The sequence below is a fragment of the Pelodiscus sinensis genome, chromosome 13, assembly GCF_049634645.1.
Source record: "Pelodiscus sinensis isolate JC-2024 chromosome 13, ASM4963464v1, whole genome shotgun sequence".
In the NCBI taxonomy this organism is placed as follows: Eukaryota; Metazoa; Chordata; order Testudines; family Trionychidae; genus Pelodiscus; species Pelodiscus sinensis.
The window spans coordinates 9744309-9770096 of NC_134723.1; the positions used below are offsets into that span (position 1 = coordinate 9744309).

The window sequence follows — 25788 nt, forward strand, 5'->3', positions numbered from 1 at the left end:
TCTTTATTTTACCGATTGATTAATTTTTGCTAAACAGCTTTTTAAGAGGAATCAGAAAGTGCTACATATTTATCTAAACATTCATTCACAGAAATCTTATTTCATTAGCCTTTTCAGATTGACAGTTGACTGGCATTAGGGTTTCATACATCTGCAGTATATAATGAGGTGGTAGTCTATGCACTGTAAATACTGATACAAAATGCTTTCCATTTCTCTGAAAACTATTTTGAACAATTTTGTTGTTGTTCTAAAGCTTGGAAACTTATTATTTCAGTCTGTTGACTAGAATAAAGTTAATTTTCAATACCAATAAATAGTTTATCCTCCCAATCAGTTTTCCTTGTAAGCAGTGTGCTTCTGCAGTCACTTAGGAGAAATTCAGTTGCTGCCCAGCTGATTAGCAAAGTGCTCAGATTCAGGTTTTGTGGTTCTATTAGTGGTGCACACTCGCACACGCCTCAATGAACATTATTCTGTACATGGATTGGAAAAATCCACACATGGATAGAAAATAGTAAAGAAAACATTGATCTCAGCCCATCCTGCAGGTTCATAGCATAATTTTTAAGATAATACCGGGGGCTGTGCTCCCTGCTTGCCACTTTGGCCTCCCTCTGGGTGGTAGGCAACCCTGGCTCTCCTCCCGACCAACGGGGAGGGCCGGGCAAAGGCTGTGCCATCTCCGCTCCTTCCCCCCCATCAGAGGCCACTCCACCACGACAGACCCAGCTCTCCCTAGCCAAGGTACCAAAAGCCCCAGCTCCCGCTCTCCCTGACCACCATCCTGCCAGCCCTGGTTCCTCCTCTCCTCAGATGAGGTGCCGTCAGCCCTGGCTCTCCCTCTCCCCAGCCGAGGTGCTTCCATCCCCGGTTCTCTCCCACCCCCTGCCAAGGCCCCAAGGCCTAACCCTAAAATATCCCTCCACCGCCCACATGAGGTAGCACCAGCCCCAGCTCTACCCCTGGTGGCTGGGTAAGGCTGCAGTGTGCCAGCCCTGTCTCTCCATGTGGTCGCCAGAGAGAGCCGGGCTGGCAGTAGGTGGGGCTTGGCTACAGGGATGGGGCCTCAGGCAGAAGGGGTGCAGCTAGGGGCTGGGCTTTACCCACTCATGCCTACCCCCCAGCCTGTGGACACTGTGACGTGATGTCATCACTCTGTCATCCTGCAGGAAAAAAATGTATATATATAGAGAGAGAGAGATTAAGATTAGTATTAAACATAGCTAGTACAGGTTCTCTACTATTACCTGGTATTGCCACTAAAAAAAATAAAATAAAGTAGCTGATACCTGAAAGAAGTTGGCACCAGAATAATTGTCTATTGGATTTTCCATTATTGTCCTCAATATTTATGTGTACTGCTCGTATTAGGCTTTTTCATTAAAATAAAGATGTTTTCGATCCCACTCATGTGAAGCCACTGACCTAAATTTTTAAGATTAGTCTCTAATTTTATGAGCAGGAAATTAGTCTCCCTAACCCTAACCCTGGAATTTCCAAAGGAGATTGAGAGAGTTAAATATCCAATTTTGATTGGATTTCAATGGGATTTCAGTGGGATTTTTATTCCTAATTCCATTAAACTCCTTGGAAAATCCCACCCTGATTATCTAATTTAGTCATTCAGAATCATGTATCCAACATTAGTTACAACTGCAAAAATGTGAGCCATCTTACTTTGACATCCCCCTCCATTCAATGGAGTTTGTTCACTCCCGCCTGCCTTTATTCAGACCATCATCATCATAATAAATACCATGGCTGTGTAAGAGGGAGGACTCTGTTCTGTTCTGTTGTCTTTAGTCTAAATGTTGTCACTACATTTCAATTTTCACTTAAGTAACATACTTTATCTGTGCATCATCAACGTGACTGTTAATGTGCTGTCGCATCCTGAACTGTAAAAGCAGTAGCTACATTATTTTTCATATACAAAATACCTAAAAACTTCATATAACCTATATATATCTGGCTGAGGCATCTATTCTGGGTTGATTGAGAAACCTGTGTATTGTGTGATGCAAATACTTAAGCACAATAAAGTGGATTAAAAAGAGAGCTTCAACTTTCTCCTTGACTACCATTAATTTAGAAACTGAAAGACTCAAGTGGCCAGCTGAGTAAACAGGACATATCCAAATTATATATGAACACAGCCGTGGAGCAAATACTTTCGTTTCTGTGTACTAAAGGGAGCTAAATGTAGAAGATTAGAATAAGCACAGATGAAAAAATACCATTAGTCACTAACAGGTCACTAATAAAGTGGTTTTCTACACAAACCCAATATACTGAATCATATATTTTGCATTTTCCAATAGAAAATACATTTTCCAGATATAAATTTTAATTATTTAAATGTTGATGGTTTTACACAACAACAGTGACTGTTGCGTGCTGAATTTCATGGACCATGTTCTCTAATTTTTCATGACACAGCAGGTTCAGAGACTGAATTCACATACAGAGGAAAGCAATAGGTTATTATGTGCACAGATATGGTATGTTGGTCCACTTAGCTGATTCATCAATACTAAATGTCTACAAAATGTAATCTAACAGTATTATTAGGGTTCATATTTTCAGCGTGGGGGATATATTTGTCTTTTGGTGTGTACTGAAATTTGCAGCTTAACTTATTTCCCCTCTTGTCCCTAAATGAGGGCTTTCTATCACCCACAGCATTGCCCCCTCCCTCTTCACCCTGTGGGAGGGAAAAATAGAAGCCAACTTCAATGCACAATGCACAACAGCACAATGTAAGCGAATCTTCCTGAAAGAATATTCAGAATTTTTCCCTCCAAAAGACTCTCCCTGTGTGTTTTAATATGAACAGGATGGCTTGGCTTCTGGTTAGCGTGCAAAATACCTATAGAAAAGGCAAAAATGCGGTGCCTAGCTCTGTCTGTAGCTACAGGCCATTTAAAGTGCATAAGAATTACAGAAGTTGATTTACTTTATGAAAACTGATTAGTAAAACCCCTGTGGATTTCTTAACTGTACTGTGGCGGGATATAAGATTAGTGTAGCAATTCCCATCATCAAATGTATTTACTGTTAAAATATTGGATTAGTGATGTTGTTATCCACTGTTCCAAGATTAAAAAGTGATTCTTTAAAACTGTAGAGAAAATACCACACTCCAGCACTTGTAATTAGGCTTGCAGTTTGAGTGTGGGTTTTTCCCCTTCCTATTAAAAAAATTCTGCTCACTAAAATAAACAAACAGAACACAGTTCCCTTATTTTGCTTTCTCAAGAGAAAGGGATAATTTTACTGAACAAGTATTACTCTATGTATTTCATTGTTCCTGCCAGTCAGGCTCCTCAGCAGCAGCAAGTGGTCTTAAATAACCAAAATCCAGTAGCTGGAACTACCAACAAGTCATATAACATACACACTGAGGTATATGCCAGCTTGGAAACATTAGAAGTGAGGATTTAATCACTGGAAATTTAATCTTCCTAACGAAAGGCTGTTGTTGCCCTCCGAGTTCATCATTTTCTGGATTTTGGTTAAGAATATGGGCTGAGGAATAGAGTATGATCGGTTTAAGAGCAGTTATATGCTGTATTTGTCACCTGGGAATTTGACCAGACAAATCTTTGCTTATGTTTTAAAGGAATGAAGTGCTTACAGCTGTTAGGATAGGTGTTTTAAAACATAATAAAAATAAAGATGCAACTGCCATTCTCACGTAATGCTGCCAAAAACAGCATTCTCATGTAATGCTGCCAACCATCTCTGAATTTTCTTGTGTAATTTAGATAAGGACGGTGCAAGGTATGTGAACAGAGGAAAGCTTGATAATGCACAAAAGAAATATGAAATTGATTTATCCTACTGGCTTTAGTGGCCAAAGCTGGCATGTGCCCACCACTGCAAACGTTACCTAGTCAACTTCCGGCATTGTTCTCATTTTGTTTCCTCTTAAACTGAACTTTTAGCATTTTTCTTTCTTGCTCTAGGTTAATTCTTTCTCTACCTTGATCTCTGAATCTGTGACACTGACATAAACACTATAACTGAGAAAACCCAACACTAGAGCTTGGTTTGACTTTAAATTACCCTGTTTCTAACTGACCCTCAGAAATCTAGGCTATGCATGTATTCTTAATTGCAGTTGCCACAATTTTGAACAACCTTGACAGTTTATCAGCCAAATGTTTAATCAGGCAGTGCAGCGAGAAAACGTAACTACAATAATACATGGTATTCAACATTTCAATACAGTGTGTAAACTGATGACAAACTCATTTGGCAGCTATTATCATGTATCCTTCTCCTGGTGCTCAGTTTATATGCAAAAATGGTGTCTAAAATTTACCGGACAACAATACATAATCATTCCCTGATGTTGTATATGTTTTAAGTTTCTCATGGGAAAGTTCAGTTTCAGATCACTAGGGTCATAGGGTATGTCTACACTACCACCCTAGTTCGAACTAGGGTGGTAATGTAGGCAACCGGAGTTGCAAATGAAGCCCGGGATTTGAATTTCCAGGGCTTCATTTGCATCTTGCCAGGCGCCGCCATTTTTAAAAGTCCTCTAGGAGTAATGGTAGTTCGGAATAGGAAGCCTAGTCTGAACTACCTAGTCCGTGCCGCGTGTAGCCGCGCGGCACGGAGTCCGCACTAGCGGACATTTAAAAATGGCGGCGCCTGGCAAGATGCAAATGAAGCCCGGGAAATTCAAATCCAGGGCTTCATTTGCAACTCCGGTTGCCTACATTACCACCCTAGTTCGAACTAGGGTGGTAGTGTAGACATACCCATAGTGACAACAACAAGTCATAGAGGAGATAAAGGATTCTGACTGTGCATTTGGACTTGCAAGTCCATGGCGTTGGCAGGGCTCATTTCCCTATCTTTAGTATTACTGGGCTTCAATTTTCCTGGAAGAGGACAATTGAATTTGAAACTGACTGGCTCATCAGTCTTCTTATAACTGCTATAACTGGTTGGCATTTGTTTGGGGAGGACCAAAACCACAATGAAATTAGAATCAAAGAACCACCCCCACAAGAACACTTAATTTAATGCAAAACTACATTCTACATTCTAAAATTCTCCAAACACCGAGATCTGTCTGTGTCTCCGCCTCCTGTTGTCGAGCCACAGATGTGATAGTGTTTGCTTCAGTGAATGTGCATGTGATCAGATAGGCCTCTGAACACTGGAGATGTGCTACAGGCTGTAGGGCTTATTTCCTTCTGTTAATAACATGCAAACTGCTACTAAGTGACTTTGAATTCTCAATAAACAGCCCACATAACTCAGTGAATTTTTTCTAGGAATTCCAAGAAAATTGTTGAGTGTCCCTTTTAGAAAAGGGATGCTCATCCATCTCCATGTAAAATACCATATTCTTATAAATAAGAGTTGCTTCTTCTTATGGTGCTTTGCACTCGATTTTAAACATATTCCGCCTTCTTTTATAGTTGGGAACCAAATTGCTTTATGGGAACCATTTGTACCATTTGCCCATTGCTCATAAAACAGACAAAGCCTTTATCTGTACCATGAATTTTCACTCACTTCATACATAATGTCTAAGAAGGGATTTGCTATAGCTAGAATTACATCCATGAAAGAATTAGCAACTAATTTAATTTTCTGCTACAATTATAGTCTTAGTGGTTTACATTTTGTTGGTCACATTTCTTCCATTCGAACAAAAAAATCATAAAAATTGTATCTGATTTATTTTTGTTTTCTAAATAACTAAGTATGATGAGTGCTCAAAACATTGCATTTTTTAAAGATATTCAGTCACATAAGCACATATTAAGTAAAATAAGGATTTCTTTCTACTCGGAGATAGGTTGATATGGAAAGGCAAACACAGTATGTTAAAAATCCCTTGCAGCATGAATGCAACATACAGTTACTCCTGGTAAAGGTTATCCTTTCTGTTAGTGACTATTCTTTTAGTTTAAGTCCTAGCATCCTGTGCTTTAGAGCTAATGATTGAAGGCTTTTACTTACATTTCATTTGCAAATGTTTTACCTAGCAACAGGGATCTCTATATACATAGGAGCACAGTTCAAGAGCGTATCATTCAAAATCAGCAGCAATTCAATCCCATGTCCATCAGACTGTAATCAAGTCTTCAGATAATAAGATGCTGATTTGAAAAGAGCAAGCCTAGAGATGCATGAACAGTCAGCATCATGCGCTATGTAAATAAACATGCACTTACAGCAACTGTGCACACAAACCAGAAAATGAACAAGTGGATGTTCAGTTGCAATTGTGAGTTTCTGTGGGAATTTTCTACATGCACTTGCAGTAACTGTGACCCTGAAATGTCTTGGGCTCCATCATGTAGCTCATTTTTAAAATCACGTCCTAAGTGCTGGCACAGCCGGCATCCATGATTCCATTTGTGCAAGAACTCCTCCTAACCCATAAGAACTAGGACCACCACATTTGGTGTGCAGGTTTTTCTTACCCTGAGGCCAGGATTTGGTTGTGTCTGGAAAATGGGAAGTGCTAGGAATGGGGCTGTTTTCCATAATATGGAAAAGGAGGGGGCAGAGAGGTGAGGAATGTGAAAGGGAGGGGCACAGAGAGGAGGGATGTGATAATACTGAGAGTGGCCACTGGGGGAAGCTTCAGCACAAAGTGAGTAGCCTGGGACTCCACCATCTTGCCTGCCTCCCATCTGGGTAAGGAGCCCCTCTGCCCCAAACCCAGAGCCTACCCCACCCGCCATGGAGAGCCTGCAGGCTGTGGGCAGGATGGGTGCTGGAGAAGGAGCAGCCCCCAGAGCCTGCCCCCCAGACAGCCTGCAGACTGCAGAGGGGCCATTGGAGAGAGGGACACCTCTGGAGCCTGCCCCCTGAAAGACTGCAAGCTGCAGGGGGAAGGGCAACTAGGGGTACTGGAGGAAGGGCAGCACCCAGACCCTGCCCTCCCCCCCCCCCCCCAGACAGCCTGCAGACTACAGGGTGGCCCTGACAGCTGGGAGCAGCCCATGGAGACTAAAGGAGCCACTGGCTGGTGAGAACTGCCACAGCCGCAAGGGAGGAGCTGCCATCAGAGCAGATCCACTCTTCACCACCACAGGAAGCCCCAGTAAGCCCCTCTCCAACCTTCCAGCCCCCTGTCCAGAGCCCCCTACACTGAGTCCTGCACCTTCCACCTACCTTGACTTCTGTACCCTCCTCTCCTTTTCCCTGCCCGGAGGTACCCACTCCTTGCCTTGAGCTCCCCCATTCCATCCAACCCTCTGCATTAGCCACTCAACCCCTGCCTGTCCTTACCCCCGAACCCTCACTCCAGAGATCATTTTTCTTCATATAAAAAAAAATGCAATAATTGAAATAAAGCATGTACATTCTTCATTTATTTTAAAAAAGAAAAACTTCCATTAAAGACCCAAGCAATGCCGGGTATATCTGCTGGTATTTATACACAAATGAAAGCAACATAGATATGTAAGAGACAAATAAGGAAACAGCTCTAAATTCCTAAATTTAGTATAATCCAGAAATTAGTAATAAGTGATTTGCCAAAGTAAATATGCCAAATAGCATCCTTTCATCCTAGAAAGCATTGTGTATTCCTGAAGATAAATGTTGCATATCAATGTTCCCATTAATCTATCTCCCTGTCTTCTGATTTGAATAAGCACCATATCTTTTCCGGTGGGTCAAATTGTTGGACCTTAAGATTTAATATGTCAAATTCATGAGCCTTCTCTTTAAGCTGTCACTCTGTAAGCTTAAATAGAATTCTGTCCCAGAAGTTAATGAGCTGTTCATAATTTCCTAAGACACCATTTGGATACTGATTTAATTTTAAATTTCTATTTTGTCACTGGCTTATTTCAGCCCCCATTATAATGATGTGTGTCAGGTACAAAGTCCATGAGTGACATGAGCTAAAGGACAGGTAATCCTTACATTTTTTTTCTAGGGTATGAAGCGTGCATGAGAAAAAAAAGAAGCAGATCTTAAGAGGGCTTAGCCTAATAACACAGCACTAACAGCCATATTAACCACAAATCTCTCATAGAAGAGCCTAAAGCAAATGTATTTTATGCCATATGATGCTATGTACCAGAGAGCTACCCATTACAATGCGTCTTTGAAGATTCAAACTGAGACTCTTAAGACTCACAGAGATGAACACTACTATATTTTGGGGAGAGGGGCAAACTGAGAAACTTATCAATAATGAAGTTCCTACCTACCTGGGGCTGACTCCATGATTCCAGTCTTGTCTCTTTCAAAGGGCTCTGGGGTCTTCCCACCTCTTTTGTGTGCTTTTGAAGAGGGGGAAAATGTATCAGATTATCTGCTCAGCCAACATATTCACATTAATACTCATATTCTATTGTAAGGCACAGATTACAAGACATACATAAAAATCAGACCATCATCATCAGTCAGAATTGCCCACTTTTCCAGAGGTTCCCAGGACAGGTTTTTAGTGTTTGGGGTTTGGGGTTTTTTGGGGGGGGGGGGGCTCAGTACCTAACCTGGTTTTCATGTAGCAATAATGAAGAGAAGAATCCCAATAAAACAGCAGCTAGTGCTTTGTTCACTTGAACAACAGCACTTTTTCAGCCTTTCTTCAAAATCCTTTTATAATATTAGATATAAAATAATAGCTCTGAAACTGTAATTTTCATCTGAACATCCCAAAGCATTTACAGATGGGGAAACTGAAGCACATAGAAGTGAAGTGTCATGCCCATCATCACACTATATACCAGTGGCAAAATATGGATTTGAAGCCCAACCCCTGATTTCAAGTCCACTGTCCTATGCCCTTCATTTACTATGTCAATCAAGGACATATCATGAATACACCTGTTTCCCTCTAAACAACTGCAATTGATTTACGTGTGAACTATTACAAGAAAAAAAAGCAACAGAAAGCTCCCCACAAACACCTACTTTTTACACACTGCGCTATTGAGGTTTCTTTCCTGCTTTTGGCTGATAAAAAGACCTTGAAGGGAAGGCAAAGGCTAATAGGCGCTTAAAAGGATGTGCTGCTTAATAGATGATTGACCCTTCAACTCTCGGAATTCTAAAGAAGAGCGAAGACTGACCCCAAATCAAAAGTCTTTACATTTAGGTGGCTTAAAGAAACCCTGGAAGAGTTATATTTGCTGAGTCTTCATATTCCTAAATTAAATTACGCGACATTTCCAAACCAAATAATTGCTCAGTTCTGCTCATAAATTTTTCAGATTTCATGAGCGTAGGAACTGAAGTGCCATTTTAACTACCAGGGTACATCTAGACTACATGGCTCCCTCAACGGAGCCATGTAGATTTGTTTGTTTGGCAAAGGGAAATGAAGCCGCGATTTAAATAATCGCGATTTCATTTAAATTTAAATGGCTGCCCCGCTCTGCCAATCAGCTGTTTGTCGGCAGATCGGGGCAGTCTGGAAGCTCCCCTGCCAGCATGAAAGCCCTTATCGACCTCCCCAGTAAACCTCATCCTATGAGGCATAACGGGGAGGTCGATAAAGGGCTTTCAGGTCGGCGCGGGAGCATCCAGACTAGCGTGTAGGCCTACAAGCTCTTGCTTATCTACCATTATTTAAATCGCGGCTTCATTTCCCTTTGTTCCATCAGCCATCGATGGAGCCATGTAGTTTAGACACACCCCCAGAGTCCTTGTTGAAGATTGGTGAGTATATTATGCCTATCCACACATATAATTGGTCTTAAGATAAATAAACTTTTCTCAAAACTATAGTGGTTACTATTTGACAGTGTTTTTTTGTATACCTCAGAATAATAGATTTTGTAAATAATAAGATTTCACTTAGTTCCTGAAGTGCATTGACTAAGATTTTTTTAAATAAAATCAGTACAAAAATTTGCTGTCTATCATAATATATATTTTAAGCATCTGATTAAAATGAAGTATATAACAAATAGATAGTTTATAGGCTACCCCAACTAATTGTGTTCAAATGACCATTGAAATAAATAGAGAATTTAGTTATTGTAAGTTATATAATGGTTGCAAGTGAGGAGTGTTTTGTTTTATATTTTTACAATTACATATCCTTGTAATTTGTCTGCGGTGTTGAATAATATCATGGCAACTAAGCATGATTCAGCAATTAAATATGACAATGAATTTTTCTGAGGAAAAATAATACCAAATGTTGTGTGAATAAAAGACAGGCTGAAAAACGCTGCTCTTTAATAATGAGAACCTTTCATAGACCTCTTAGATGCCTGAGATCACAGGGTGAAAATCACTACTGTAGTTGAAATAAATTAGAACTGACCCAAACAAATTTTCTGAAGATTCATTAAAAAGTTACATTTGTCTGGCATTAATGAACTTGCCAGAAGCCACAGATTCTGTGTGCAAATAAGCCTAAAGGACAGCAGGACTAAAGAACAAAATGAAAATGCCTGAGCTAAAATTATGAAGGTATTGAAACACTACTGAATTTCAAGAAGATATATTTCAGCAAGCTGTATGGGGAAAAGAAAGTCAGCTAGTTCCTTGCAAAGGCAGAATAAGTGGATTATTGTAGGAATATTACCAAGGACTAGTACAATTGAAAAGCAAACACATCATTATCCTACAATAAATAATGTTATTTGCACAATAAAACAACCAAACCCCCACAATAACTCTACACTATTAGATATAACCCATTTATTACTGCAGATTTACAAAGAGATAGATAGGCTGGTTTGCAATAGTACTAGAAAATGTAATATTCTGTGCCATCTCTTCCTTGTTAGAGACACTGACTGGGAATGTGGGAGTGTGGTCTGAGAGAAGATGCTGGAATATGCTATCGCAGCATTTTTCCACTCCCCCCACCCCCCACAGGCCCAGTTCCCTCCTCATGATCTCAACCACTGCAGTTTCATACCCTTTTTCCTTTCAAGAAAACACACTCCTTCCTCCACCATTCCTTGCTATTCTGTCTCTGAGCTGCTCATCTCTCCTGGGATCTCTTCCATGAATGTCAAATGATTCCTACTCTCCACCCCTCCAACTGCCTCCCAAACTTTTTCCTCACAGTACATTGAACAGTATCAGGGTAACAGAGATCAGAAAGTCAGAGGGCTGGGAAAAGCCACAATCTGGTTGTAAAGAGCCAGCATAGCTGCACATTGGAATCCAGACTAGGGATATAATAGTATAACTGATAAGCAAGAGCTTCTAGGTTAATGCTATAGGCTACATACATTTGCCTCCACCCCCTGCCAGTAAGGGTGTGTCTAGACTACATGCCTCCTTCGACGGAGGCATGTAGATTAGCCAGATCGGAAGAGGGAAATGAAGCCGCGATTAAAATAATCGCGGCTTCATTTAAATTTAAATGGCTGCCCCGATCTGCCGATCAGCTGTTTGTCGGCAGATCGGGGCAGTCTGGACGCGATGCGCCGACAAAGAAGCCTTTCTTCATCGGCACAGGTAAACCTGGTTTCACGAGGCATACCTGTGCCGATGAAGAAAGGCTTCTTTGTCGGCGCATCGCGTCCAGACTGCCCCGATCTGCCGACAAACAGCTGATCGGCAGATCGGGGCAGCCATTTAAATTTAAATGAAGCTGCGATTATTTTAATCGCGGCTTCATTTCCCTCTTCCGATCTGGCTAATCTACATGCCTCCGTCGAAGGAGGCATGTAGTCTAGACACACCCTAAATTTTTTAGCAGGCTGGCCAGCAGCATGGCTCAGTCCTGGCTTGCACCGGATCCAGGGCCTACCCCTGCTGCAGCTCTGCATTGAAAGCGAATGAGGAGCCAGGCGGGGAGGCAGCCCAGCTCAGTTCTGGCTCAAACCGGTCCGGGAGCTCAGACACGCCCCCCCCCAGACAGGGGCTGTTGCCACTCTATGCTGCTGCTTCTGTATCAGAGGCAACAGTGTGGGGCGACAAGCAGCCAGTCCATGAGGGGAGCTGGTTTTTAACCTGGCTCTCCTCGCAGACCTGATCCCACAGGGCACCCCATGCTGCTGCCTCTGATACAGAGGTAGCAGCGCAGAGTGGAAAGGGGCTCCTCTGGAGTGAGGCTGGATTGCACGGGCTGCTGGCCCTACCTCGGGGAGCACAGAATAGTCGAGTAACTCATAAGAATTCATGAGGTTAACTGATTATTCAATTGACCGATATTTAACATCTCTAATCCAGACCAGAGAGCCTCAAGGACAATCTCACTATGCATGATGTGGGCACTTTGTAAGAACTCTCCTGTTTATTTAATTTGCTGTTTTGTTTTAAGAGAGCCTCTGATTTCAGTGCTGCACATCCAAGACTGAGCCTCAACTCACTCCTTGCTGGGCTGCTGCCACGGGCACGGAGTTCGGACTAAGGGGGATTTAAAAATGGCGGCGCCCGGGAACATGCAGATGAAGCCTGGGATATTTAAATACTGGGCTTCATTTGCAACTCCGCTTGTCCTCATTACCCTACCTAGCTCGAACTAATGAACTAGTGTAGACATACCCCTTGGCTGCCTGTCCACATGTTCCTATCCATTGTGGTTCTCAGCCTCTCTCTAATTTCTTCTTTCCCCTTTCTGCCTGCTTGGCTGCCTGTCCACATGTTCCTATCCATTGTGGTTCTCAGCCTCTCTCTAATTTCTTCTTTCCCCTTTCTGCCTGCTTTTATTTTGCTAACTCTCCCCCCTACCCAGTCAGTTCTTCCATGCGTTACTTTGTAGCTTAAAACAATAACACAATAATTTAAAAAAATACAGAATTTTCATGCTGTTTCTCCGCATTTACCCTGGGCACTTCACATGTATTTTATGGCCATTTTCCTCAGTTAATCTCTTTGCTTTTGTTTTTTGTTATCTATTTTGTATTGTGAAGTAAGTGAGTCAGAGATGGGATCTCACTATGTCTGGCTCCATGGGGCCACAGTCCTGCTACCACTAATAATAAACTGACAAATACAGAATGTGGTCTCACATCTACATGGAAATAGTGCGTACGGTCTTGCAAGAAATAAGAGGGGTTCCAACCCTAGAATGGAAAATAAGAATGCAAGAAACCATGGGACTTGCTAAAATTTGTGAGAATGTCTTTTATTTGTATGTCCATCTGGGTAGCTGGAAACTGTTTTCTGAACTCTCAGGGGAATTCTGCCCTCTGCCGGTACGTTTGCGTGAGCACTGCTGCTGAAATGGACTGGGAATGCACCTGCAGGCATGGGGAGCTTTTCTCAAACCCTTTCCCTGTCCAGCCTCCCTTACACTCTGGCACGCCCCAAATAGTACTCAGTCACAGTTCTATAGGACCACTGCTGCCCTGCCCAACTCAATCCCCCAAACGCTGCTTTCTGCCCAGCCCCTCCTCACCAGGACACTGCTTTTTTGTCCAGCTCCCTCCCCAGCTACTGCGCAGCCTGTTTCCTGAAAAGAGCTCAGTTCCCAGCACTGCTCTCCCTCCCAGGACACTGTCCTTGGCTGCTGCCCAGCTCCCCCTGCACCTTTGCTTCATGCATGAGAAAAAGGGAGCAGGTAGCGGGTGTGGCACCAACCCACTGCTCAGCAGCTCCACATGCCTGCAGTGACCACAGCTCTGCAGCTTGGCACAGGAAGCAAACAGCCTTCTCCACAAGAGCCAGAGAGCCCTGCACCGGCCTCTGTTGGCTCAGCTGGAACTACAGTTCAATGCTAATGGCGGAGGCTGCTCGCAGACTTCAGCATGACATCAGCTTTAGGTCAGCCACAAACCGTCAGCTGTCATTTGAAAAATAAAAAAGAGTGGAGAGGGTGTAAAACCACAGGCCCATGAGAACTGGTGAAATAAAAGGACTCTGAAATGCTTCAGGATGGAAAGCCCTATATAAAAGCAATTAATACCAAACACTGTGCCATCAGGGTTATCTGAAGGAATAAAGCAAAACCACATTAAAATCCAGACTTTAACACACTAGTGTCTGTCTCACTCGGAGCTAATGACAAGGCATGGCAGCCATCAGAAGAGTTCCAACAGTGTGCCCCTAATCTCTCTCTCAATCCACACCTGTCTGCAACCCTGCTAATGGGAGAGGGAAACATATTACAATACCTATTTTGCAAGAGAGGAAACTAAGACAGAGCTGATCCATGTCTCAGTGGCCTCAGACAGTTCCTATTATCACCTGGATTAGCCTTCAAGAATTGTTGGCTCCCAAAGCTATATTATGGCTTGTGTTAATACTTCTTTTTTCAAAAACTTAAAATTAATTCATTCCACTCAGAAAAGGCAGTGGTGACAAAAATCATGCTGGTTCATCTAATACAACCTATTTTCTGTGGCAGGTTGAGACTACAGTTTTCTAGAGTCACTGTTTTCTGGGCTGTATCTTTTTCACAGAAAGATTGGCAGTTCCAAATGCTAATATAATTAACTAACAGATTTACCAAGCATTGCTTAGGTCCTTAAGTTAATTAACTATTTTTAAATAAAAGGAAAAGGAAAATGCATTATTTAAATGACTGTATTTTTAAAAAATACAGTGTTATTTTTATGAAGTTGATTTTTATTTTGGATTTCTTTAAAAAGGGATTGTAAAACATTTTCTGTTTAATTTTTTTAGTAAATTTTTGAAATGGGAATTCCATTAAGTATTTTTTTTTAATTCATACCTTATAGACTCTTTATCATTCACTATGTTTTAACAGAAAAGGGCTGTAGTCAATTTGGTTTCCAATAACATTTTCTTCTAGTTTTCAAACCTTACTCATTGATTTAGCTGCGCCAAAACAATGCACAACTCCACAGTTCTCCGTTTTTATCTTTTTTCTGTAAGGGTTATTGAGAAACAATCCAGTTCCAGCTTCATCCTATTTTTCTGGCTCACCTTGGTTCAGTCTCCTTCAACGTTCGCTCAGTTAAGTCAAATTTTAGAACTGTGCTTGCTTTGGTGATTCTGTCTCTTTTCTGTGTGGTTTTATAAGAAGCAATGCCATTCCAGGCACATCTTGTCTTCCTGGCACAACCAAACCCTTATGTTGCTGTAAGTTATGATAACAGGAAGCTGTATACAGAATTTGGTGGACCTAGCTCTTACCAAATAAACAGACAGATAATCTCTCTAAACTAGAAAGGCACCCTCAGGATAGGACCAGACAAGGGAATTTGCTGGACCAGGAGGTCCCCTGCAACAGGACTTCCAGCCCACTGCTCCTCCATGCTGCTGCCTTCTTTTGGCCCATCTGTAGCCCCGCTGCCACTGGGCTTCTGCTCTACTGTGCTGGGTTGCAGCTGCTGCTGCCAGACTCAAGCTCCAGTCCCTCTGCAACTGCTGGCTGGGCCTTACCGGGGTTGGGACTCCTTGACCATCACTGCTGGATCCACTGCTGCCAGACTGGTTGGAGCTCCTCAGGACCAGAGCTTCCCAGTCTCCACTAGTCCCACTGCTGCCAGCCTGGCCGGGGGCCCCCGGGGCCAGAGCTCCTTGGTTGTGCCAGTCCCATTGCTGCCAGGGCTGGAGCTACCCATCTACCACCAGCCCCACTGCCACCGGCCCTATAGGGTTCCTGGCTATGCCGTGATGATCCCAGACACACCCCTTTCAGGTTTCCAGACATACTATCTAATCTCCTTGCCCCTGGGCTCTCTGGTCCAGGAACATCACTGACCCGACCAGAGAGTCCTGGTTTAGAGAGGTACGACCTGTAGTTGATTCCCAGGAAGAAGTTATCCCATATCTATCCTGCTTCCATACAGAAGTATGTATGTCCTTACTACTCTGGGTTTATATGAGTGTAAGAGAATACTTACAACATGATTGTTTCTATTCATGTATTTTATTTTCTGGAAAAGCCCTAAAATTATCCCAATTGGTTCTTCTACCTATAACACTAATAGTTACAGGTTACAGAGAGAAGCAAAACCAAGCTGAAATTAAAAGATAATATGATGCATTTTTCTCGGATGCCAAATAAAATTGCTACATCAATATTAAGAATGTCTGATTAAAAATTTTTCTACTTCTGCCCTTTATAGGAAAGGAAATAAAGAAGGTGCTTTACAAATCTGCATTCTTCTTTTCAAGATTAAATATTGTATTACTTTACAAGAATATTAAGGGACTTTACAAGAATATTACGTAACTTTAGGACATAACTGCAGGTATTGTAAATGCATAGGTAAGCATTTGTCATCTATCCAATCTATACGTTTTTAGCCTGAAACTGCATACTACTTACTGATATTTCCAGCCCATAGTAAATCAAGGAACAGTTGTATAATTTCAGTTATCATCACAATGAGAATGCCTCTGAGGAGCAATTTATCCCCATTAGAAATTTCTTGTGATACTTGTAAGTTGACTTCAGCTAACCAGATACATACAGGCCCTATCTCCGCATTCCAAGGTCTCTAATGTAATACTTCATTGGACAACAAATAAAAAGACACTAGGTTATTTTAAACGGAAGAAGCATGATCTGATTCATTTTTTTCCATAATAAATTCTTTTCTCAATCTTCATTTTTCTGGTTTTAGATTTATGATGGACACAGTACAAATAATACAACATCAAAAGTACATAGATTAGAAGTAAATATGCATAAAATGTATAAGACAGCTGCAATAGTCTGCCTTCATGATTCATGGATCCTTATTTATTAAGACCTTGCCATAGGAAGTTCACCATGCCCAAAGCAGAGCCAGTAAATTAAGATAATTAAGATGATAGGCCTGGTGAAAAATCAGAGCTCACATGACTGATTGAAGATGGAGTCAAGCTAGGGAGGAACAAGATATGTTGAATAAAGCCAGAAAGTTGCTAGGAGAAAGGGGTTATGGGGAAAATAGTTTGTGGTCCCTTCTAAGGAGACAGGAAGTGTGTTTAGAGCTGTAACACTAAGTAGTCTGCAGTTATTCAGGATGTGGTGGGAGTTTGGGCTGGTGAAGCCCAAGAGGGAGATAACTTGCAGGGAGAGGAGAGAACTCAGAAGTGGAAAGATACCCAAGGACCCAGTGTCCAGGTGTGCAAACTTTATTGTAGGGTTCCTGGGCTATAACCTATACAGAGGGTAGGACTGGGTTCCCCTGTCAGCCCCTGGGAAGTAACACAGGGTTATTGGAGATGTCAGCTGGACTGGAGAGACTTTGGCTGGAGAGACTTTGTTTACCTGGAAAGTGATGATAAAAGTGAGCAGGCTTGAGGCAAAGAGGAGCACTTTGGCTATGTCTACACTCGCGGCTTCTTGCATGAGAAATATGCAAATGAGGCTAAGCGCCAAGCCTCATTTGCATATCTAATGAGCCGCCATTTTTGCCGAAGAGGCTCTTGCACCAGAAGGAGCTGTCTATGCTGCCCCTTCTTGCGCAAGAAAAACCCTCTTGCACAGTGCGGTTATTCCTGAAAATAATCGGCGTAACGGCATTGCACAATAGGGTTTTTCTTGCGCAAGAAGGGGCAGTGTAGACAGGTCCTTCTGGCACGAGAGCCTCTTCTTCAAAATGGCAGCTCATTGGATATGCAAATGAGGCTCGGCAAAATTCCATGCTTAGCTTCATTTGCATATTTCTCACGCAAGAAGCCGCGAGTGTAGACATAGCCTTTGAGTCCTGGAGAGAGGGGGGGCTATCATGTGAGGAAGGAGGCATCAGACAAGTGCAGAGCTAATCCCTAGGGCTACGTCTAGACTGGCATGATTTTCCGCAAATGCTTTTAATGGAAAAGTTTTCCGTTAAAAGCATTTGCGGAAAAGAGTGTCTAGATTGGCACGGACGCTTTTCCACAAAAGAACTTTTTGCGGAAAAGTGTGCCAATCTAGACGCGCTTTTGCGCAAAAAAAGCCCTGATCGCCATTTTCGCGATCAGGGCTTTTTTGCGCAAAATAAATCTGAGCTGTCTACACTGGCCCTTTTGCACAAAAGCTTTTGCACAAAAGGACTCTTGCCTGAACAGGAGCAGCATAGTATTTCCGCAAGAAGCACTGATTTCTTTCATGAGATCGTCAATGTTCTTGCGGAAATTCAAGCGGCCAGTGTAGACAGCTGGCAAGTTTTTCCGGAAAAGCGGCTGATTTTCCGGAGAAACTGGCCAGTCTAGACACAGCCTACATGTGGCCAGAAGCAGGTGCCCTGGTACTCAATGAACATTGTCAGAGAACCACATTTTGGTCTCTTTTCTACAAGAGAACGAGAAAGACGAGTCTAAAACAGCTAGTGTCCCACACCTTATCCTCCCTGAGTCCTACACCTGAGGGAAGAGGGCCCTATCCATTTCCTTCACTGGCTAGTGGTCAGGAATTAGCAGCACAATCTGCACCTTGTTACAGGCTAACCCTGGGTGCTGCTCCTGGGTCTAATTCCTTCCCATCTAGGAAGACATTCTGTTTCCGTCTTCTCTGTCAGCAGAATGCCTCATGACACTGCTGGTGCAAAACTCCATGTACTTTGATGCATCAGAGGCTTCAAAAGACACAACTTAACCCAGTGAGATTCTAATGATTCTGGCAATGGGCAGCTTTTATTTTGCAATTACCTCTTCAAAAGAGGTACAAAATTACTTAGTGGATATACAGCCAGCTAGCTAGCTTACACTATGATTTCCAGAGCACCCACAGCTGCCACAATGCTTAAGTGGAGCTGCTGGTGACCAGTACTTCTGAAAATTAGGTCTTCAGTGTAGTTATTTTTAATTTATTTTTATTTGTTCAAAGATATCTATTGTAGAGTGTGGGGAGAGGAGGATGGACTGGGCTGGGGCATATGGAGGGGGGGAGTGAATAACTTGTGTATTCTGGAAAAGCTCAGAGGTTTAACAAAACCTGACATGAGATTTGCCAGATGGTTCTGTGCCGGATTGTAAAACTTTAAACTAATCTTCATTTAAGAGTTTTAAGGGTTGTATCCCTCTTATAAAGCCTCTTGCTCTTTTGCTAGGTTGATTCTGGTAAATTATAGATCAGACTTTAGAGAACTGCTTCTATGAACAGAGGCTTCTTAAATCTCAGCTAAACTGAGCAAGAAGATTACATGTTATTATGATGTAGCACAGCAGGATTTTCCACAGCAAACATAATGATGTAGAGAAGGATAAAACTATCATTCTGTGCAAGGAGGTCATCCATAGAAGAACAATGCCTTTTACAGAGCTTTAGTAAATCCCTTCATGGTGCATGTACATGTGGCAAATTCTTTTTTCTTAATGGCTCCATAAAGAAACCTGATCATACACATAAACCAAATCTATATTTCAAAATATATATTTCAAGATTCCAATGGTCAAACATCTCATCAGGAAAGCTGAGGTCATTTTGGGAAAATGATACCAAACATAACTAGATAAATGTATCTCTTTCATGGGTAATTTTAGTTTAATTGCTTCCTACTGTTTTTATGTCAGAAGAAAGGATTTTCTCTGAATCCCAAGTGAAATGTCAAATGCTGTATGTGGTCTTTAAAATTAAAATACTCACTAATCTTACAAGTGATATATCTATATCTATCTATATGTGTGTGTGTGTGTGTGTGTGCGCACAGCAAAGCCCCTCTGAAATCACCAAACAAAGCTAAAAAGCCTGAAGTATGGTGTGGTTATAAATATCAGACATTAAGTGGCTGCTTTTCCAACCTTGCACAGGGAAAATGGAAAATAACTTCCATTTCGTAAACTCCTAAGGCAGCAAGTTCTAATATTTTGTTACAAGTTTATTTTAACATCAAATCAATTACTAGGAACCTCGTGGACTGCGGATAAAAGTATTTAACTGTGCAGTCTTGAGTTTCTGATTTCAAGGAAGTCAGGTGTTCTATTAAATGACAATTCACAGCCGTGAGCATTGCAAAATGTCATGAATAAGAACTATTTAGATTTGTCCCACAGCTTGTGCAAGTTGGAGAGTCTCAGTATTTTGGCATAACTAAACAGAAGTCTCATCTATAATGGTATTCCACATTTTCTTCTCCTGTTCTGTTTTACTGTGCTGTTTGGAGTAGCCAACAGACACTGCTTCATGCTATTAGCACAGTGGCTAATATACTTTAAGCTCAGCTGTCAAAAGTTAAGAGGTAACAATGGTTTCTTAATCACAACTTTGGCAGGCCTTCTAACTATAATAAATAATAGAAAGCCTAATTTTGTTTTGTTAATTAGGGTTGAACAAAGGGAAACAAAGAAACTTCACAGCACTTCTCCTATATGTGTATGTAAATTTCTCAGTGATAATAGCTGATAGTCCGACTCCACATGCTCCTACTTGAAAGTATTTATGTATATAAACAAAATGTGACAATATGTGCAAAGGTATTTTTACCATAAGAAAAAAAATAGATGAAACAACTAGTTTTGGAGCCTATGCTCTAATAAACTCTGGAATGAAAGGAATATAAGGAGTGCAAGTAAATGTATGTAAATCAACCCCACAATTCAGACAAAGTGTCATGTTAAATAATGGAGTATAGGGAAGCACAACTACACACTTTTAAATTCCTTGCATATTTGCATGGGTTTTACTCATCTTATATCTGCCATTTCTTACTGATTTCTTCATAAGCATACATCTTTATTTCAAGGACATCCAAGATACAGGCACTGCAGCCTCTAAGTATTGTTTCTAGAATGTACAAATGCCTGCCTAGTGATATTTTCACTAGAGCTTTTCTTCCCTCTCTGCAGAATGTCTGAATTACAGTTCACAGTTACGTAGTTTCTTGTGGCCTAAGAATTGGAATTTCAAGATGTTGCGTGTCTCCATCTAAGCATGAAATCTGGATAGAGAAAGGGAGATAAGTGTTAAAACTGCCTGCTTTTTAAATACACGTCAACTAGCTAGAAGGACACCAATATATGTCTGAACAGGAATCCACCATGCCACTTATTTCAGGAAGAGAACATTTTTATAAGTGGGAGTGCTGCGCTCCCTTACCACCTCCAGCTGAGGCTGAGAGCAAAGCCCTAGCATGGGAACAGCAGCCAGGCCCCTGGGAGCTGGGTTCTCAGCTGCTGCCCCATGCACCACATTCTCTTCAGCCACCCAGCATGCAGAGCTCTAACCAGAACCCCAACACAAAGGCCTGGCAGCAGAGCCCTCGGCATGCAGGACTTTAACGGGGGCCCCACTACACAGGGTTAGTAACAGAGACCTCAGCACATGATGCAGCAGCAGAGATCCCAGTCCACTTTTGTCGACAAAACCCTGTAGTCTAGACACACCCCTAGTGTGGATAAATCTCTGTAACATTTCCATATAACCATGTATCATTCTCATATAGGTTTGTATTAAGAGAAACTTTGTAAGTCCTTTTATATATGCAGATCTTGTCCTTTTAGGTATCTTTATGTTAAGCCTTCTTATAGAATCCCTTGTATTAAGAGACACCTTGTATCCAGTCTTTTCCATAGAGACTTTCTATCAAGTTCTTTATGTTAGAGGTCTTAGGAATAGTTAAGGTAAAGAAAAATGTTTTTTGCTAGGAGTAGAATAGATCTCTCCCCTTTCATTGATTGCCCTGTTGAAATGAATGAGATGTGAATGGAGAATGAAAGGTGAGCACCTCCAGCAGCAATTGCAAGTGTGGAGAGGGGCTGGGAGCCAGATCCAAGACAATACCTGTGAAGTGAGCTCATTGGAAAAAAGATTGGACATATAGGGCCTTGGGAGTCAAGTAGAAAGTGCCTGCCCTTGAAAGGACTCTCTTTGAAGCAGCATTAAAAAAGGCGAGGTGATGACTAACTGGTTACATGAGAGGGATAAATATGAGGCTTCTTGTAGAGGGAACCCGGGTTTTCATCTTGACAACATGGGAGTATCGATCCGGATCAGCAGAAGCTTGCCTCCACCCCTCCCCCATCTAACTCACTTGGCCAGTGCAGTTCGGGGAAGCAACTATTGGTAACAACAAGACGTCATGTGCTTGTGTGTGTGACAGAGTTCATGAGTGTAATGTATCATATGCATATGATAAAGTATTGATTGATCTATGTATGTTCAATAAATGTGGTGTGTTGCCTTATCTCCCTGAAAAAGATCCCGGGTGCTTCTTTTAAGCACAACATTAGTAAAATATTTTGTCCTAATATCCAACCTAGACCTCCACCACTATAACTTGAGACCATTGCTCCTCATTCTGTCATCTGTCACTACTAAGAATAGCCTCTCTCCATCCTCTTTGGAACCTCCCTTCAGGAAGTTGAAGGCTGCTCTCAAATCCCCCCCCCAGCACTCTTCACTTCTATACACTAAACAAGCCCAAATCCCTCAGACTCTCCTTGTAAGTCATGTGCTCCATCCCCCTAATCATTTTTGTTGCCCTCTATTGACCTTCTGTAATGTGTCCACATCCTTTCTGTAATGGGGGTCCTAGAATTGGACACAATACTCCAGAGGTGGCCTCACCAGTGCTAAATAAAGGGGAATTAATCACTTCCCTATATCTGCTGGCAATGATTCTTCTAATGCATCCTAATATGCCACCATCCTTCTTGGCTACAAGGGCACACTGTTGACTCGTATCCAGCTTCTCATCCACTGTAATCCCTGGTCTTTTTTCTGATGAACTGCTTCTTAGTTAGTCGATACCCAGCCTGTAACAGGGATGCTTAGGATTCTTCCATCCCAAGTACAGGACTCTGTTCTTGTCCTTGTTGAACCTCATGAAATTTCTTTTGGCCAAATCCTCCAATTTGTCTAGGTCACTCTGGACCCTATCCCTACCTTCCAAAGTATCTACCTCTCCCTCTACCTTAGTGTCATCTGTGAACATGCTGGAGGTACATCCCCTAATCCAGGTAAAAAACAGCCATAGATCTGATCCCTGGGGTACGCCACTTGATACTGACTGCCAGCCAGACATCAATCCATTGATTACTAGTGGTTGAGCCCAACAATCTAGCCAGCTTTCTATCCATCTTACAGTCCACTTATCCATGCTCGTAAGTATACTGTGGGAGACCGTATCAAAAGCTTTGCTAAAGTCAAGGCATGTCACATCCACTGACTTCCCCATGTTTACAGAGCAAACTACTTTGTCACAGAAGGCAATTAGCTTGCTCAGGCATGATTTGCCCTTGGTGAATCCATGTTGACTATTCCTCATCACTTTCCTCTCTTCAAAGTGCTTCAAAATTGATTCCTTAAGGACCTCCTCCATGATATTTCCAGGGACTGAGGTAAGGCTGACCAGTCTGTAGTTCCCTGAATTGTCCTTCCCTTTGTTAAAGATGGGCACTACATTTGCCTTTTTCCAATCATCTGGGTCCTCCCCCTGATCACTGCCACTTTTAGCCAACAAAGTGCTGAGTCGGCAAAATGTGGCGGCCATTTTTATGGAAATTAGGCACGATATTTAAATCCCTGCCTCATTTGCAATGTCGACCTGCCTAATCTGCATCCCTCTGCTGACAGAGGGATGCAGTCTAGATATACCCTATGAGAATTTCTGCCTTAGAGAAATTGGACCAGGCCCAGGGATTCAAAGCTGTATGCTCAAAGTGAGTAGGAAGGAGTATTTTGGAATTGGGTGTTTTTTCATTGCATTGATTCCCTAGCTCATGTGATATAAAATATTGAAGTTGTGTTCAATCCTATATCGCATTGCTTTACTGTCACATGGTCCCTAAAGGGTATAATAGGAAAACCAGAGCTCACAAAGCCAAGTGGACTCTGGGGCAAACATCTAAGAGTCGGAGTGCTTGGGAGGGCTGAGGCATTTGCTCCAAGGTCTTGTCAGCAGAACTGTGCAATTCTACTGCCAATAGCAACATCAAACATAGGGCCTGCATCTGAGGAGTGTGAGGGAGAGACCCAAAGAAAGGACAATTATTGCTCGCTACCCAGAGAGCTTAGCAGCAGGTGGAACTCACCGGTTACCTCCTATCATAAGACGAGTGTCCAGTCAGAGAGCAAGACATGTTGTGACATGCCCTATAATTGGGTGTAAAAGTACTTGGCACTGCTGCAGAAGGAGAATTGTGCTTCAGATGGGTATCTCAAAAGCAAAAAAGTCTTGCAGTGCCTCCTCATCCTTCCTTGCCAGGTGTGCATACATACTATCCCCTATTTAGGGCTGGGACAAATCACATTATCTAGCACAGTGTTTGGGAATTAGCATATCTGTAGCTAGCACCATAAAACAGCCCCAAATAATGTATGTTAGTAGTCAAACTATTTGTCTTATTAACGAGAACCAGCTTGCTGATTCGTGAATGCCTGCAGTACTCATTAGTTCAAGGAGTGAAATAAACAAGTCAGCTGCTCCTCAGGTGGTATCAGCAAGCTACAGTGAATTACGGTAGGTAGGCCACCCACCAAATGAAAAATCCCACAAGGTATACAGAAGTGTGTTTGGAAGTTTAATTTTGTCTTATCGAGGGCCTAATTTAGACAATGTATCAAGCGTGTATCAGAACCTGTTGTGCCACATTTACACAGAGAGTGAACAGATGACTCAGTATATTGTAAACAAAAGGCAAAAAGGGTACAGCACTCCAGAGTTGACAAGACTGAATCCCTGCTGCTCATAAAGGAATAGATATATTGATACTGTTGGCTCAAAAGGGTCCTGTGGGTTCTTGTCAACAGAACTTGTGAACACATAACTGATGCATTTTTATAATAAATTAGAGAGATTAATCTTATTTCAGATATACTCCCATCATTCTCCAGGCAAGTGTCAGACTTAACAGAAACATTATTTGGCCAAAATACCATCTGAAATCTGAATGACCACACTAGAATCCCTGTAAGGATGGCTATGGTTATGTTACCAAGAGACTGACAGCAGTGAAGCAAAGAGTAGACACTTCATTTGTCTCTCTCTCTCTCTCTAATTACCAGTTTTCCATCTCCTCGAAAATTGCAAGTCACCCAGCACTTATTTAAGATGAATATAAACAGTTTGCAATCATTCTTCTGGTCTTTCCATTGCGAAAAAACCCCTCATCTGGTCCATAAATTCACACCTCGTTAAGTCTATTAGTTGCAGAAATTCAATACTCTTTGCCATGCCAGGTCAAACTTCATTTCTGAAGTTTTACACAGAAGCTCCAGTTTGATAGTAACCACCCAAACATGTTAATAAGTAGAGCTGGGTGACGAATGGTCATTTCATTTTGCAAATTCATAATGAAAACAAAAAAATCACATTTTTTTGCAGAGCAGAATTACCATTTTTTGTTCAGCTCTACTGGAAGCTAGCCACTTTTTAAGACCTAAGATCCCCAAGTAGGGGGCAGTCTGTGTGGTGGGCTGACCTGTATCAGTGAAGTCAAGTCCTGCCTGGCTGCCTGGCTACCCTACAGTTGAGGAGCTGGAAAACTTGTGAGCTTAGGTTCCCAAAGAATAGGAAGTCAGGACTCCCAAACTTTAGATCCCGGTTGGGTCACATAGCAAGCAGCCAAGGAGCAACATAGGTAAGCTGGCAGGAAACCAGACACAGATCTATCAGAATTTCAGTAAAATTGAATAGTCTGCACAAAAAGTTTTGATTTCAACTGGGAAATTCTAACAAAAATGCTTTTTTGAAACATTTGTGATCAGCTTTACTAATAATTTTATAAAACACTGAAGCAGCTATGATGTCCCTTTTGTTACCGCAAGTTCAGAGAGCAATGGCCTTAAGACTGCATATATTAGAAAATTTAAACATGTTATATTTGGTTCTAATATTACTTAGAGTTCTTTTTATATTGTCAAAAGAAGGGTTTTTTTTGTTTTTGTTTTTGTTTTTTTTTGAGAGAGAGAGAGAGAGAGAGAGACCAAGGTGAGACTCCCTGAAGGGATCTGATTTGCAAGAAGTCTTTCCAAAATTAAGACAGCCAAAATTATGTCAGTTTAAAAAAATTTAACCTGTATCTAATCAGACCTACTGTGACATTGGTGAAGGA

General features: G+C 41.8%; 2 protein-coding genes across 11 annotated transcripts in view; both read right to left on the bottom strand.

Moving 5' to 3' along the window:
- PCDH11X (protocadherin 11 X-linked) overlaps positions 1–25788 on the bottom strand; it is a 1146051-nt gene that overhangs the window by 607212 nt on the left and 513051 nt on the right. For all 10 annotated transcript variants that reach the window (XR_012906840.1, XM_075940730.1, XM_075940729.1 and 7 more), the window contains one exon: positions 8205–8276. Coding sequence is in view for 9 of the 10 variants with exons in the window: in XM_075940730.1 (XP_075796845.1) it covers positions 8205–8276 (72 nt within the window). In the remaining variant the exon portion in view is untranslated. The remainder of the gene's footprint in view (positions 1–8204; positions 8277–25788) is intronic.
- LOC112547838 (uncharacterized) overlaps positions 20161–25788 on the bottom strand; it is a 240467-nt gene continuing 234839 nt past the window's right edge. Inside the window, exon 4 of the transcript XR_012906850.1 lies at positions 20161–20672. The gene's annotated coding sequence lies outside the window, so the exon portion shown is untranslated. The remainder of the gene's footprint in view (positions 20673–25788) is intronic.